Source organism: Cloeon dipterum, chromosome 2, assembly GCF_949628265.1.
Source record: "Cloeon dipterum chromosome 2, ieCloDipt1.1, whole genome shotgun sequence".
Classification (NCBI taxonomy): Eukaryota; Metazoa; Arthropoda; class Insecta; order Ephemeroptera; family Baetidae; genus Cloeon; species Cloeon dipterum.
In genome coordinates, this window is record NC_088787.1 from 35,675,864 (window position 1) to 35,691,520 (window position 15,657).

The following is a 15,657-nucleotide window of genomic DNA, read 5'->3' on the forward strand; positions in this document are numbered from 1 at the left end:
TTTGTGTTGACCGGGAAAAATGTTTATAAACATTTAAATTTATTTTTTATAAGCATTTTATGCTCATTTCCAGCAACTTTTCCTGCTTAATTTTTGCACTCATCCTGAAAGTGCTCGAGCGCCTCAAAGTCTGTTCTGTAATAGGGAAATAATTATTAATATCAGCTGTTATTCCTCGCATCACAATCGTGTCCGCTGCGTGATAAAAGTGGTCGCGCCTTCTCTGGGTCAATGTCGCGTCGCGTCATTCGCCCTTTAGAGATAAATTCAAGAGCGCAACGTCCGGTCGCACAGTTCCTCGCTCTGGCAATATTTTTTATCTTTTTTTTTATATTTCCGACTAGGAAATTTCTTTTCCAGACTTGGATTCTACCCGTGGCCACAATTGGTGCGAGACGAGTTTTAAATTTAAAAAGGTTTTACAGTCTCTTTTTAATCTCCATTGTCTAAAATTTATTTTTTTGCAGTGTTTCAAATTTAAATTGGTGCTGCTATCGATGATAGATGATAGAATCGGATTTTTGAAGGAAAATAGATTGAAGGTGAGACACCAATTTGCATTTTTAAATTATTTAAAACAACTGGTTACAAACAAAAATATTTTGTCATGTTTCAGATTTGTTTTCCAGCGAGAGAAGACAGGACTTCTTCTTTCTCTTCAAGAATGGTTTCCGAATTTTTAAAATAGTTTAAAATTGAGTAAGAAAAGGGAAATTTATTTTGTTGCGTCTCACGTCTCACCTGGAAAATCACAAATCAACGAGTTGAAGGAAAAAGGAAACTTATGATCGGTGCAGTATTTCGCTATTGTCACTTATAGCCTCTTTTCCGTCACTTATAGCATCTGTTTACATATTTTTGTCACTTATAGCATCGTTTGTTTAGATGCTACAAGAAGCACAACAGATGCTATAAGTGACGAAAAAGATGCTATAAGTGACAAACTCTTGTAGCATCGGTCAAAATATAAACACGAGTCGTGTTTAGCGCGCAATTTCGAACTTTGTTAGGTTGGCACGTCAGCGGCGAGGGCGGAGCCAGTGTTTGGTTACGCCGACCGTTCACCGGCCGCCAAAACCGGTAAAATCGTGATTTTCAGTCCGCTTTGTGAAGTGAGCAGCGGCCATATTGGATTTGTCGCATGTGCACTCCGCGTGGCTTGTTATCACAGACAACATATTTCGCATATCCAACGAAAATTCCAAGAAAAGGTGCCACAATCGAAGACGAAATGGTTGAAATTCCTCCCACGTTCAACTGGGACCTTGTGGTGGGTGGACTCCCTCCAGGTCGAGAGAAAAACGAGCGGAACCGGAGGAGGTGTGCCAATGAGCATCTTGAAGGCTTTGATAAGGTAATTGTGCTTTTATCAGTGCTAGTGTGTGTCAGCAGGTTAGGTTAATTATTTTTTTTTAATTTCAGGATCAAAAAGGTTGCTTCTCAGCCAGGCATGTTGGTGTCATTCCGGTGGCTTCCTTCAAATTGTAAGTTTATGGATGATGCAATCGCATGTATGGGGGACTCACACTTTCCGCTCACTCACACTTCTCGTTTTTTGATGGGAAGAATCAATGTAATGCCCTATCCTAGCGAGAAGTGTGAGTGTTGGGCGAAAAGGGTGAGTCCCCCATACTATTATGTTCAGATCGGAGTGTTTGTTTATTCATATGGGATTGTTACTAATTTGCGATTCTTTCAGTGCATTGCCTGAGCATCAAGAAGGCTATCTTGAGACTAACAGCCGCTGCCGAGAAAGGCAGTGGCAATACCACATTCTTGACCGGACTGAAAGAACAACACATGAAGGGCGGCTCTTGTTCGTGAGTCGTCGAAGTGTGGCCTTGTATGATGTTCCGCCCATCCCCGATAGCTTCATGCAAGCGGAATCTGACATCAGCACCACTTACGAGTAAGTATTTTAAAATATAATAAGTGTATGAAGCTCATAACATTGTCACACAGCATGGAAAGCCACATGACCCTGCTTGGCATGGAAAACTGGCTATTGGACATGGACCGTAAGATGACAATGCCAAGGTGAGTAAAAACGATGTTGGTTTCTTAGCTCGGAATGTATGTATGTCTGTGTTTACCCTGGCCCTGTTAACACATAGCTGTGTCTGAATTGAAGCGCCCAATTTTGCCCCAATTAATTCTTTTAAATTGACTCTTGCAGTTCACGATCCAATTACCTTTCTATTCCGGATTGAGCAGCCCCAGTTGCCCCAAACTATTTTTAATAATTATTTTGAAAGCCAATTGTGCTATTTTATTGATCACTTGTGCTCACTTTTTAATATCATTATTTTTTGCAAGGCGTTGCAAGCCATTTTGCCGCCGACCGTGCCCTCTCATGCAAGCCACCTGTGCTGAGGTACTTTGGCCGGAGTCAGGACGCAGCTGTCCGGAGGTGATGCACTCTGCTGTGTTGATGCACTCTGCTGTGTGTGCTAAAGTGCACCAGTGCACTCAACTAGTCTGTGGCACAGCATTAGCACCCTCCGGCTGGCTGCCCCTGCTCCCTGACCTCGGCACAGAGGCGAGGCATCAATTGTCAGGTTCTAATTACCTTCCCAATACGGATTGAGCAGCCCCAGTTGCCCCAAACTATTTTTAATGATTATTTTGAAAGCCAATTGTGCTATTTTATTGATCACTTGTGCTCACTTTTTAATATCATTATTTTTTGCAAGGCGTTGCAAGCCATTTTGCCGCCGACCGTGCCCTCTCATGCAAGCCACCTGTGCTGAGGTACTTTGGCTGGAGTCAGGACGCAGCTGTCCGGAGGTGATGCACTCTGCTCTGTTGATGCACTCTGCTGTGTGTGCTAAAGTGCACCAGTGCACTCAACTAGTCTGTGGCACAGCATTAGCACCCTCCGGCTGGCTGCCCCTGCTCCCCGACCTCGGCACAGAGGCGAGGCATCAATTGTCAGGATCTAATTACCTTCCCAATACGGATTGAGCAGCCCCAGTTGCCCCAAACTATTTTTAATGATTATTTTGAAAGCCAATTGTGCTATTTTATTGATCACTTGTGCTCACTTTTTAATATCATTATTTTTTGCAAGGCGTTGCAAGCCATTTTGCCGCCGACCGTGCCCTCTCATGCAAGCCACCTGTGCTGAGGTACTTTGGCTGGAGTCAGGACGCAGCTGTCCGGAGGTGATGCACTCTGCTGTGTTGATGCACTCTGCTGTGTGTGCTAAAGTGCACCAGTGCACTCAACTAGTCTGTGGCACAGCATTAGCACCCTCCGGCTGGCTGCCCCTGCTCCCTGACCTCGGCACAGAGGCGAGGCATCAATTGTCAGGATCTAATTACCTTCCCAATACGGATTGAGCAGCCCCAGTTGCCCCAAACTATTTTTAATGATTATTTTGCCAGCCAATTGTGCTATTTTATTGATCACTTGTGCTCTCTTTTTAATATCATATATTTTTCAAGGCGTTGCAAGCTTTCTTGCCGCCGACCGTGCCCTCTCATGCGAGCCACCTGTGCTGAGGTACTGTGGCCGGAGTCAGGACGCAGCTGTCCGGAGGTGATGCACTCTGCTGTGTTGCTGCACTCTGCTGAGTGTGCCAAAGCGCAGCAGCACACTCAACTAGTGTGTGGCACAGCATTTGCACCCTCCGGCTGGCTGCCCCTGCTCCCAGACCTGGGCACAGAGGCGAGGCATCAATTGTCAGGTTCTGATTACCTTCCCAACACGGATTGAGCACCCCAGTTGCCCCACACTATTTTTAATGATTATTTTGAAAGCCAATTGTGCTATTTTATTGATCACTTGTGCTCACTTTTTAATATCATTATTTTTTGCAAGGCGTTGCAAGCCATTTTGCCGCCGACCGTGCCCTCTCATGCAAGCCACCTGTGCTGAGGTACTTTGGCTGGAGTCAGGACGCAGCTGTCCGGAGGTGATGCACTCTGCTGTGTTGATGCACTCTGCTGTGTGTGCTAAAGTGCACCAGTGCACTCAACTAGTGTGTGGCACAGCATTGGCACCCTCCGGCTGGCTGCCCCTGCTCCCTGACCTCGGCACAGAGGCGAGGCATCAATTGTCAGGATCTAATTACCTTCCCAATACGGATTGAGCAGCCCCAGTTGCCCCAAACTATTTTTAATGATTATTTTGAAAGCCAATTGTGCTATTTTATTGATCACTTGTGCTCACTTTTTAATATCATTATTTTTTGCAAGGCGTTGCAAGCCATTTTGCCGCCGACCGTGCCCTCTCATGCAAGCCACCTGTGCTGAGGTACTTTGGCTGGAGTCAGGACGCAGCTGTCCGGAGGTGATGCACTCTGCTGTGTTGATGCACTCTGCTGTGTGTGCTAAAGTGCACCAGTGCACTCAACTAGTCTGTGGCACAGCATTAGCACCCTCCGGCTGGCTGCCCCTGCTCCCTGACCTCGGCACAGAGGCGAGGCATCAATTGTCAGGATCTAATTACCTTCCCAATACGGATTGAGCAGCCCCAGTTGCCCCAAACTATTTTTAATGATTATTTTGAAAGCCAATTGTGCTATTTTATTGATCACTTGTGCTCACTTTTTAATATCATTATTTTTTGCAAGGCGTTGCAAGCCATTTTGCCGCCGACCGTGCCCTCTCATGCAAGCCACCTGTGCTGAGGTACTTTGGCCGGAGTCAGGACGCAGCTGTCCGGAGGTGATGCACTCTGCTGTGTTGATGCACTCTGCTGTGTGTGCTAAAGTGCACCAGTGCACTCAACTAGTCTGTGGCACAGCATTAGCACCCTCCGGCTGGCTGCCCCTGCTCCCTGACCTCGGCACAGAGGCGAGGCATCAATTGTCAGGTTCTAATTACCTTCCCAATACGGATTGAGCAGCCCCAGTTGCCCCAAACTATTTTTAATGATTATTTTGAAAGCCAATTGTGCTATTTTATTGATCACTTGTGCTCACTTTTTAATATCATTATTTTTTGCAAGGCGTTGCAAGCCATTTTGCCGCCGACCGTGCCCTCTCATGCAAGCCACCTGTGCTGAGGTACTTTGGCTGGAGTCAGGACGCAGCTGTCCGGAGGTGATGCACTCTGCTGTGTTGATGCACTCTGCTGTGTGTGCTAAAGTGCACCAGTGCACTCAACTAGTCTGTGGCACAGCATTAGCACCCTCCGGCTGGCTGCCCCTGCTCCCTGACCTCGGCACAGAGGCGAGGCATCAATTGTCAGGATCTAATTACCTTCCCAATACGGATTGAGCAGCCCCAGTTGCCCCAAACTATTTTTAATGATTATTTTGCCAGCCAATTGTGCTATTTTATTGATCACTTGTGCTCTCTTTTTAATATCATATATTTTTCAAGGCGTTGCAAGCTTTCTTGCCGCCGACCGTGCCCTCTCATGCGAGCCACCTGTGCTGAGGTACTGTGGCCGGAGTCAGGACGCAGCTGTCCGGAGGTGATGCACTCTGCTGTGTTGCTGCACTCTGCTGAGTGTGCCAAAGCGCAGCAGCACACTCAACTAGTGTGTGGCACAGCATTTGCACCCTCCGGCTGGCTGCCCCTGCTCCCAGACCTGGGCACAGAGGCGAGGCATCAATTGTCAGGTTCTGATTACCTTCCCAACACGGATTGAGCACCCCAGTTGCCCCACACTATTTTTAATGATTATTTTGAAAGCCAATTGTGCTATTTTATTGATCACTTGTGCTCACTTTTTAATATCATTATTTTTTGCAAGGCGTTGCAAGCCATTTTGCCGCCGACCGTGCCCTCTCATGCAAGCCACCTGTGCTGAGGTACTTTGGCTGGAGTCAGGACGCAGCTGTCCGGAGGTGATGCACTCTGCTGTGTTGCTGCACTCTGCTGAGTGTGCCAAAGCGCAGCAGCACACTCAACTAGTGTGTGGCACAGCATTTGCACCCTTTGGCTGGCTGCCCCTGCTCCCAGACCTGGGCACAGAGGCGAGGCATCAATTGTCAGGTTCTGATGACCATTCATTCCGGATTGATTATCTCCATTTGCCCCCAAATATTTTTTCCCATTTGTTTTTGCTTGCCAAAAATGCTCTTTTATTGTTCACTTGTTCACATTGCTGATGCTTGTACTGTTTTATTGTGTTGTTTTTTAATTTACTGTTTAATTAATTTGATGATTACTTTTTAGAATTCTTGCCTGTATATACCTGGACTTGGCAAAGAAAGTGACACTTCTGGAAGGTGCGTCTGGGATGGCCCTGATGTCCTGTACGAACCCTGGACATGGCGCGGACAGAGCCACGTGGACGGCTAGCCTGGACTACCCGCTCTCACCAGAACGCAACTTGTGCCTGGAGTCGACCGTTGGAGAGTGGTGCATGGTCCGCTTGGTTAAAGGTCGTCGGAAATTAGGTAGTAGAAGAGATAAGTTACTCCTTGACCTTTCTAATGTATTTCTTTTATCTGTACAGGCAAGCTTCTCGTCTCACGTCATGACAGTGGAACAGTGACGCTCATGGAAGGAGACGGTTGCGAGCTGAAGCACCGAGAGATGCTGCTGGCAATGAGAGGGCAACCGGTTGAGCTGGATTTTCAAGCGACGTTGGTGGCTTTCAAGCTCAAGGTTACCGGTACCATTGATGCCCTATCAGCTCTCAAGGACTATTTCGTCGGCGGTGGCCTTCAAACTGCACCACGTGGACTACCTCTTGTGAGTGGATACCAAAGTTATTTTTAATTAATTAATTAATTGACTTGAATTAATTCAAGGTTTCGGACGACCACCTGGAGAGGCTTGCCAAAGGGGAAGGTTATTACAACGGACTGCTGAATTGTGACCAGAGAAGGGCCGTGTACGAAATCCTCGAGCATGCCCGGCCACACACCATTTACTTGTTGGTGGGACCTCCTGGTACAGGAAAAACTGCCACCCTGGATGAGGTTGTGGTCCAGGTTGCCAGGCATCACCAAGAGAGAAGCGGACTCGATGCATTGTAGGTTGTAGGTTATATTGACGGCTGAATAATCATTTATGCTTTCCAGGGTATTTTTTGTGGTACCCACCAACGTGGCAGTCCGATCAACAACTGAGAGGCTGGTGCGTGCTGGGCTGGACGAGGACATGATCGTGCGTCTGCTCTCCGAGCAAGACTACCTGAGGAGGAATGATGCCCTAAGCGGAATGTCCCAGCGTGCCACGAGGATGATGTATCGGAGCACAACCAGTGTTGTAGTTGGCACACCAATCTCAGTGGCCAGGATTTGCATGTCGCTCGGGGAGAGGAATCGACCGCCGCTCATGCTGCTGGTAAGGAAGAGTCGCTTCTCAATCGGATTGTTTTTTAATTATATTTTTGACAGCTCGACGAAGCAGGATATATGCCGGCTAGTGACGCGTTCGCAGCCATGACGTGTAACGGTGAGGCGGTGCAGACTGTAGCAGCAGGAGACCGCTTGCAGCTCAGACCCCGGTCATCCAGCAAAATCGCTGAGCTGCTAGATGGTCAATATAGTTTCTTCGACATGCTGGCGGACAGTGACTACTTCCAGGATGACGGGTGAATTGCAATGCGAAAATTAATTACGTTAAATTATTGATTATTTTGTTTCAGTATCGTGCCGAAGGTGGGATTGGGTGTTTCGCTGACCGTGAACTATCGGGCGCACCCACGGTTGGTCAGAGGAGTGTCTGCACTTTTCTATCACGGATTGATGGTAAGCATGGTACGACGAAGATGTTTGGTTGCAATTACATTATTTTGTTTTCAGACTCCTGCTCGGGACTTGATCGTTGGAGACGAGACATTGCGTCTGCGGCACGAACTGAGAGAAGTAGGACTGGACGTTGATGCCAACCCTCTCTACTGGGTGGACCATACAAGCCTGATGGAGCGCGACTTCCTGACGTCGTCGCTGTACAATGTTGGAGAAGCTGAAGTGGTTGTCCGACTCGTCGAGTTCCTCACCTCGGTCATCCCGCACAGACTCATCACGGTCCTATCACCGTACAGGAAGCAGGTATTTTGTGCAATAGACTTGCAAAAGGTAGGGTCTCTAAAAAACTGTTGTATTGTTCCAGGTGCTGCTGCTCAGGGAGATGCTGCCTCCCACCGTCCCTACGTACACAGTGGACGAGATTATCGGACAAGAGCGTCCGGTAGTCATCGTCTCACTGGTACGTAGCGACCTAAGTGATACCGGAGTGCAGTCACACGGCCTTGGATTCTTGAGGGAGCCGAACCGTGTTAATGTGATGGTGTCTAGGGCGAAGGAGCTGGCCATCCTCGTTGGATCAAGAGCCCATTTCGCCAAGAGCAGAGTCAGCTTTTGGGAGACTTTGACGACCAGGGCAACTGGAATCCAACCTGATTTTTGATTTCGCGTTTGGACAGTCCGTTGTGTGTTTGTTGTGATTTTTTAATGTCGTTTTCAACTCTGACCATTTGATTTACTTTTTAATAAATTAACGATTTGTACTAGATTAAAAGACGTGAAATATTTTTATTTGCTCTTGCTGTCTACCATTCAATTTTAGATCGGACGGGTTTGAACAACTAATTTTGTTGGATATTTTATCAGAATTTTGAGTGAAGCAGGCATATGCAAATGACATTTCCCTCTGGATTGGCCAAATTGCTAAGAAAACTTGGACTATGTAAAGGAAACATGATCTTCTTGAATGTCATCCAGCTAATTTATTAATCAATTTTTTAAACAAATTCAATCAATCGTCTTTTTGGTACGTCCTCTTGTCACCTTTGGCTGCAAGTGCTCCTCACTGAAAGAACAATGTTGGTGGCTTGAAACCATTCTCCTAAAAGCTCTTAAAATTGTAAATTTGGGCGAGTGGTTTATTAATTTTGATTCTTTGTAGGCGCCTGATTTTGAAAATAAGCTGGATGCAAATGGAACCTGTTTGATGATATACCTTTCCATTTTGGGACGCCCACGCTTCTTGGTCGCCACTTTGTTTTGGATGGGGGCCGCAGCTGGAGAGGCGATTTCCCTGGAGCTGTATTTTATAGTGAGTGTTGCAAAAAGGAGATTCAGATAACACTTACTTTAGTTGGCTGGCATCCACGGCGTTGCTCTCCGTAATAGGCCTCTCATCTCCGTCTTGCGAATTTGTCTCTGCACTGTCCGACTGTGCCGTCCTGATAAGAGTTGCAATTAATTACTAACATCGCACTACTCACATTCCGGACTGTTACTTGTCATTAGGCGCGCGCTGATCTTTTTGCTTTGGTTCCTTTGCTTTGGTGGCCTTGCCAGGTGGACGGCCTCTGCCTCGTTTTACGGGGTTTTTATCCGCGCAGACCTCTGCCACTGCTGCATCTTTGCCGGTTCTGTCAGCAGTCCGGAATTTTTTTTAGTTTTGCAAGAGTTGGCAGTGGTAAGAAATTACCCTAATTCGTTGGCAACCGCACTGGGCCTGTAATCACTGTGTTCTGAATCTGTCTCTGCACTGTCCGACTGTGCAGTCCTGGTAGAGATGTAAAAAAATATTAATCCCGCGCTTCAAATAATCTGGAATATTACTTTTTCTTCAGCTTGCGGCTAGGCGTTTGAGTCGCTCCTTTCACTCGGTTCTTGCTGCCCGGCGGGCGGCCTCGTTTTTTTGGCTTCGCCTGCGCAGATAGCTCGGCCTCCACTTCTTCCTCATCGGCATCCTCCAGGAGAATCGCATCTTGGAGATCCTCAATTGTGAAGCTGAAGCAAAAAGGATTAAACTTCAATGCATAGTACAAATTGAACACGGAATGAGATTTTTGACCAAATCCTTGCAGGCACTAAAAGAATAAATGGGATCGCGCTATACTCACTCATCCTCTTGCACAGCATTTGGCGCATTTGCATCGGTTGTCCTGATCTGTGCAGCCTCTTCCAAGGTGGTTCCCTTGTGTTTTTTGATATCACCCGTCTGGAAAATCTCGAGGGCTCGACCAACCATCAGATTGAAGCCGAGGCCCGTAGGAAGATCATAGTAGTTATCATGTACCTTCTGGCTGTGGCCCATCAGTAAGCATAGGAGCTTCTTTGCTGGCCCGCTGAGCTGCATGTGCCCAACCTAAACTTGGTCATATAAGAATCAAAATTCATAAACAATTGGCATTGACTGGAAGTACCGTTGTCGCAAACGAAGTTCTGATGGCACGAGCCCTCAGGCTTGTTGGTTTGGCGGCAAGGCACAATTTTGCCGCTTTTTCCTGCACCCTTCTTGTATCCATCGGACGTCCGTTACAAGTACCGAATAGGTATGCACAATTTTCAGGAATCCCTGCAGCAGCGCGCACTGCTTTGTCGGCCAGCGTGCAGAAATAGTCGCGCCACTCCGGTTTGATGAGCGACAACACTTTTGAGGACCCTTTCCCAGTTGATGTGATGACGTCATAACGCTCAGCCAGTTCTTGCTGTGCCTTTGAGAGGGCTTCACTGTTCTGTCCGGAGTAATTATTCCTCTGCGCGTAGTCCTCGAGGGTAATAAAACTTCCCTCGGTTGCCCTCCGAGCGTTGAAGGAGCAGAATGCCAAATTTAAGTGTGAGGCCAAAGTCCTGTAGTGCAATTCAATCTCGGAAGGATCTTTCGCCGCGAGCAGTTTTATGTGGTGAAAATCACACATCCCCTCTAGGTGATTGTTATACAGCATCAGGTCGTCCGGAGATACGTGAGTCTTGTGCAGCTTCTCATTGCTCTTTTTCTGCTTTGCAGCCCTCGTTGTGGTGTACATACGGAACCTCTTCGTTCCCAAGTACTCGATCAGTAGGCGACACTCTTCAACCCACACCGTCCGATCTTTATCTTCCTCAAACCGCTCCTGCTGCAACTCACTTGCAACCTGGCGGACAAGCGAGCTGAGTGTCATGACATCGTTTGGCCTGTGGAAGTCAGTCTTGTTTTCGCCGCCCCCGCAAATCATGTGGATGACCTCGAGAATTCGGTCAGTCTTGCTCGCAGGCCTGTTGCTGGGCAATCCCTGCCACACAGACCGCTTACAGATATCCCGGAGAGAGTTGACTAATCCTGGAATTTCGGGATGCTCCTTGAAACCTGTGTAAAGTGCGTGCAGGAGCCGGATATTCCGCCGGCTGATTTGGACACCGTTATTTCCAGTTTCTTGCTGAAGGCCGAAATTTTTGACCACTCGAATGACCAATGCATCATCTGTGACGATAAAACTGGCGATTCTCTTATCCCTCATGTTCATCAGGATTTTATCCACTGCCGAAGTATAGCTTGGGTCCAAATTAGCCCGTAGTTTCTCGATCCGGTTGATATTGTGGATGTCCACAGCTGGCTCAGGCACCTTTTCCTCTTCCTCTCTCCTTACCCTGCAGGCCTGCAAGTGTCTGCGAAAGTTCCTGCTGGTGTGGAGTGTACTGCAGTAGGGGCACAGGTTGGTTTTGTGCACGGTGCCCGATTGTGTCCGGCGTGCTGGTACAAGGGTGCCCTGCTTGTATTGCATAACAGCAGCATTGTGCTGCCCGTTTCCGAGAAGCACCAACTCTTTGAAGAACACCTTCAGCTGCTCCTTGTTGGGATTCTCTGCAAACTTGTCTTTGATTAAGGGCTCATTCCGGTGGAACTCCCTGAGATGGCGCCAAATATTTCCCCCATAGTTTTTGCCGCAAAAGTAGCAATACTGCTTCTTCTTCACTCCGGAGGCGAGCGCTAACAGCTTGATTGGCGTACTTTTCATTTTTTTGTAAGGAGACAATTGCAGGCATGAACCTCCCATCGCGTGGAACTTCCTCGAACCAGCTGCAATCGGACGGTCGGAAGTGTAAGAGAAAACTCTGACCTATAATTGGAATTTGCCTACCTGGTTTCCAGAAATTTTCATACACTTTTCTTGTATGCTTCTTGAGCAGGTTGGAGAAGATGTTGAATGCGCGCCACTCCGTTCTCTCATGCACACCAATGATGTAGACTTCTTTCTCTTCAGGATCAATGTTGAGGGTTGTAAAGACGGAATGGAGGAAACGGGCACCAGTCGGAACGCTCTGTGATAACAACTGCTCCGCGGCAACGAGTTGGTTCATAAGGGTGTACAGCGTCTCTGTTGTGATGTATAGCTGACCTGAAACCATGCAAATTTGACGCCCATTGCGTTGTTGTTGCTTGCAATACTTACTGTACACGATTTCAGCCTTGAGGAGAACCTTGCAATCGCCACTCTTGTCCAGAGTCAGCTGCTTCAGCTCGGCAAGTGTCTGCAGCCGTGGTGACTGACTGTCAGGGATGAGGAAGAAGTCAGGCAAGTTTTCCTTCCTTGACATTGAGTAATACGTGACCTTGATTAAATGGACCTTGTTGTGAGGCACTGAAATGCAGGAAAATCGCGTGTGAAGATTAGTGTTAGGGGGATTGTTTTGTCGGGATGCTGAATTAGTTGCATAATTCACAATATTCTGCAACATTTTTAAAAATAAGATGAAATTGCTCACAATCTTTTCCAGGTGTACCAGGAATTTGGTCAGCGATCCCTTTTTTCTCTGGCGTTCTCTGATCAGTCCGAGCTGGAAGGGGGAAAGTTAAAATCATCTTTCAGGTAATAAAGCTGTGAAATTTTTGCGCCACACAACTAATTTCACGCTAATTCTCGCACCAATATCCCGCCTAGTGGGTTTCGCAGCCTGTTTTTCCCGCGGATTGGACACTTTGCTTGCAGCAACCTCTCCTGCAGTTTCTTGTGAAGAACACTCATCTGACTCTGCTGAGTCTGTGGACGAATCATCAAAGCCAGCTCGGACGGATGGGAATGGCACTCCGTTTCTAGGGATGGGGATGTCTGGGCCTTCCAGCTCGCGAGGCTTCTTCCTATCACCTTTGGTTTTCAATCCGCTTGGGCCTGCTACTGGGTGCACTAGTAAGCAAAGTGTCACTTAATTGATGATTTTCAAGATCCAAAGCGCGATGAAAATCGACTTACTCACCGATTTTTCCAAGCTGGTCGCTTGCGCTTCCTTCAGTGTATGGCAGATGACTCTCACACTGGCTGCCATCTAACACAGGACTCATCTGTTCAACGTAGTCAAGGTCGAAGTCCACATGTGCGTCAGAGATGAAATCACTGTTTGGTTCAAGCTGCCCTCCGTTGGCGACGGAAGTGGCAGTCACTGGGGGCGCTGAAGGTGTAAGCAACCTTTGCGAAGGTTTACACGAAGGTACAGCCTGAGGAGGAGGCACCTCCTGAGGTGCCTCCTCAAGAGGTGCCTCCACAGTCATCTGGCCGGCAAGAGACTGGCGAGAACTGTGCGACAGAAAATATAAATTTGAATTGGGGGTATTTTTATGCAGATTAATTCAACACGCGATCTAATAAAATTCGGATTGAAGCTGTTTCAATAAAATGGACAACTTACTCTCTGATGGCGAGTTTTGAGATTAGCGTAGATTGGAAGCGGTTGATCCTCTGCGAATCTTTTTTTGTCTTGTTGAACACGTTGAATGCAGGACCAGAATCTGACAAACAGTGAATTTTTCTCTAGCTTAATTTTAATCCTGAATTTTTTTCCAAGGACTGAATGTTCATACCACCAGCGAAGACTACCAAACTGTCATGCCCATCTTTATTCTTGACAACATCATCAAAGGTTGGGCATCTCGCAGTGCTATCGATCTTCTTGAGCGTCACAAGCCCTTTCGTGCTAACAAGCACCATGAACTTACACTGCGCGAACAGAGAACGAGGTTTGTTGCACTCATTCCGGCTTGATCGACTTTGCCTCTCAATTAAATAGGAATGATACTGCAAGCACCGTAAATTTTTGAAAAAAGTAGACATAATTTGAAATTTCTCTTTCGGGAGGGCCTTTTCAATTATTGCAAATTGTGCATCGATCAATTGTTCATGGCACCCAGCAATTATAATAAATTTTAATTGTTGCCCTGCATCATTCCGCTTCAAGTTTCAACAATTTGGAAAGATTCCAGCAATTTTAAATTTCTATAGGCAACTAATAAAAAAGGAGCGAATTCGCAAAAGGTGGGCATAATTTAAATTTAATATCATTGAAACGTGTGAGTGTGAAGCGCACTGGTTAATTAAAGTCTAATAGTCGCATATCAATGAGGATGTCATCAGATATAATCAATTTTTAAAGATTGTTACCGTCTCAGACTGCATGGCAGACGCCTTCAGTGGTGCACGTTGTGCAGTGCTGTGCAGTGCCGATGGCGCCAAAAGGTTTCTGCACCTCCACTGCACATCAACTACACATCCAATGCACCAAAGACGCGGCGCCAAATCTTATTGTACATAGGCAGCAGCACTTGGATTGCAAGGACGTGCAGGCTGTCCGCACGTTTTTTTTCAGGGATTTTAATGCGATATTCGCCATTCGCCAGAGTCGGCACTCAACTTTTAACTTGATCGTGGGCAACGTTTTTGTGGAGAATGGATGGGCCAAAGAGGACAAAGATAAATGACGAGTGCGTGTGCTGCCATTGCCGCAACAAGATTAGGCTTCCCTTGGTGTGTATTTGTGCATGAATTATCTGCGCCATGGTGCTAAACTGCCTTAATTGTTTGACCTTCCAGAAGTTCCAAGCTGTCCCAAGCGATCTTTGGACCGCGTTTATTCAAGCAAAACGGAATGAACTGGCGGCCCAACTCGAAGTGCGCCAGCTCGAAACTTGGGTACAGCACGCCTCGCTCCAACAGAAGGACGAGGGTGATTTGGAACTGGATGCACTGCGTGATGAAAGTATGAAAAATATATCTAGCAGCCGGTTGTGATTTTAAAGATTTACGATTATTAATTTGCAGAGCAACACGAGCAGGATTTCTATCTCTCGCAACTCGAGTTCAAAAACCCCGAGGACATCAGCAATGACGGAAGAAAGGTATATGGTTTTCTGTCTCCATCTTGCGACTGGTTTACTCACACAATCATGATTCTGTGATTCAGGCCGCGTTTTTTATAGTACGTGTATTACTTTTGTTAGATTCACCACACGGAATGGACAGAATTGTTCAAAATTTTAAATCAAAAATTTAAACTCTGCATCACGTGTAGCAATTACCAATAACAATGCTAATATCTCTTTGCAAATTCTCAAGCTCATCTAATACGCGTTGCTTGCAGGTGATGTTTTACAAAAGTCCCAACGGCTACGCAATCTTGGACAAGGCCTTTGTAGATCAGATTTCCAAAGACGCGAAGACAGCAAAAGAATTGTTTGAGGAGCTCCTTCTGCGTCATTTCACACACGAGGCGCTCCTCAATGGAAGTCTGGATGGAGGCTGTGGGTTCCATCGACTGAATCCTCCGATGATTGATGCCATTTTCGGTGAGCATGATTAAGATTTGTGTGTTTTTCAATCCGGATAGCTAATTACAAAATCTTTGCAGACATCATTCATGACGTCCATTCCAGAAGTGAGACCACAAGCCGCAACGCTTTCAAGGAGAGCCTGCGAAGGATGAGGGAGAGGATCAGGGCAGAAGAGGCTTAATAACACAAGCGACAACCGCAAATAAAGTCAATGTCCAAAAAGGAGTGTTCAAAATGCAAAAATTATTAATTTCCTTTCTCCGCCTGCCTTCATCAAAATTTGTAATTTTGCCACAATAAAAACATTTAAAATTTTAATTGGGCTTCTTTTCTGCAATTATCAAATCCAACTAATTAAATTTCATCTAAGCCACCATCCGACGTGAGTAAAAAATTGAACGGAGTTGGCACGAATTTCCATTAAGTAGGCGGCAGCA

The 15,657-nt window shown here is 46.6% G+C and overlaps 3 protein-coding genes across 4 annotated transcripts; 2 read left to right on the forward strand and 1 right to left on the reverse strand.

The window, feature by feature from the left end:
- Positions 1–801: 801 nt before the first annotated feature.
- On the forward strand, positions 802–8,439 carry LOC135936518 (RNA helicase Mov10l1-like). Its single transcript, XM_065479356.1, has 12 exons — positions 802–1,354; positions 1,423–1,484; positions 1,700–1,909; positions 1,963–2,037; positions 6,131–6,354; positions 6,414–6,652; positions 6,712–6,935; positions 6,985–7,249; positions 7,303–7,499; positions 7,554–7,656; positions 7,711–7,959; positions 8,021–8,439. The coding sequence occupies exons 1-12, from the start codon at positions 1,142–1,144 to the stop codon at positions 8,315–8,317; spliced, it is 2,358 nt and encodes a 785-aa protein (XP_065335428.1). The 5' UTR covers positions 802–1,141; the 3' UTR covers positions 8,318–8,439.
- A 22-nt stretch (positions 8,440–8,461) lies between these two features.
- Positions 8,462–13,168, reverse strand: LOC135936517 (uncharacterized). Of its 2 annotated transcripts, none has more exons than XM_065479355.1 (13): positions 12,877–13,168; positions 12,549–12,806; positions 12,388–12,459; positions 12,075–12,263; positions 11,763–12,020; positions 10,068–11,701; positions 9,765–10,009; positions 9,481–9,651; positions 9,347–9,424; positions 9,153–9,287; positions 9,003–9,095; positions 8,870–8,947; positions 8,462–8,719 (listed from the first exon to the last, which is right to left on the reverse strand). In XM_065479355.1, the coding sequence occupies exons 1-13, from the start codon at positions 13,166–13,168 to the stop codon at positions 8,662–8,664; spliced, it is 3,561 nt and encodes a 1,186-aa protein (XP_065335427.1). In that variant the 3' UTR covers positions 8,462–8,661. The 2 variants fall into 2 exon arrangements, with proteins under 2 accessions (XP_065335427.1, XP_065335426.1); XM_065479354.1 differs by having other exon boundaries at positions 8,870–8,953.
- Positions 13,169–14,278: 1,110 nt separating this feature from the next.
- Positions 14,279–15,438, forward strand: LOC135936521 (uncharacterized). Its single transcript, XM_065479362.1, has 5 exons — positions 14,279–14,417; positions 14,484–14,649; positions 14,712–14,788; positions 15,031–15,235; positions 15,298–15,438. Exons 1-5 carry the CDS (start codon positions 14,340–14,342, stop codon positions 15,399–15,401), a joined length of 630 nt encoding a protein of 209 aa, XP_065335434.1. The 5' UTR covers positions 14,279–14,339; the 3' UTR covers positions 15,402–15,438.
- Positions 15,439–15,657: the final 219 nt, after the last annotated feature.

Coding starts and splice junctions, on each gene's coding strand:
- LOC135936518 (XM_065479356.1), top strand. CDS start 1,142: ATGTGCACTCCGCGTGGCTTGTTATCACAGACAACATATTTCGCATAT. Junction 6,355..6,413: donor TAAAGGTCGTCGGAAATTAG/GTAGTAGAAGAG, acceptor TTATCTGTACAG/GCAAGCTTCTCGTCTCACGT. Junction 7,960..8,020: donor TATCACCGTACAGGAAGCAG/GTATTTTGTGCA, acceptor GTATTGTTCCAG/GTGCTGCTGCTCAGGGAGAT.
- LOC135936517 (XM_065479354.1), bottom strand. CDS start 13,168: ATGACTGTGGAGGCACCTCTTGAGGAGGCACCTCAGGAGGTGCCTCCT. Junction 12,460..12,548: donor ACCCACTAGGCGGGATATTG/GTGCGAGAATTA, acceptor TCCCCCTTCCAG/CTCGGACTGATCAGAGAACG. Junction 8,720..8,869: donor GGGCGTCCCAAAATGGAAAG/GTATATCATCAA, acceptor TTGTTCTTTCAG/TGAGGAGCACTTGCAGCCAA.
- LOC135936521 (XM_065479362.1), top strand. CDS start 14,340: ATGGATGGGCCAAAGAGGACAAAGATAAATGACGAGTGCGTGTGCTGC. Junction 14,650..14,711: donor GGATGCACTGCGTGATGAAA/GTATGAAAAATA, acceptor ATTAATTTGCAG/AGCAACACGAGCAGGATTTC. Junction 15,236..15,297: donor GATGATTGATGCCATTTTCG/GTGAGCATGATT, acceptor AAATCTTTGCAG/ACATCATTCATGACGTCCAT.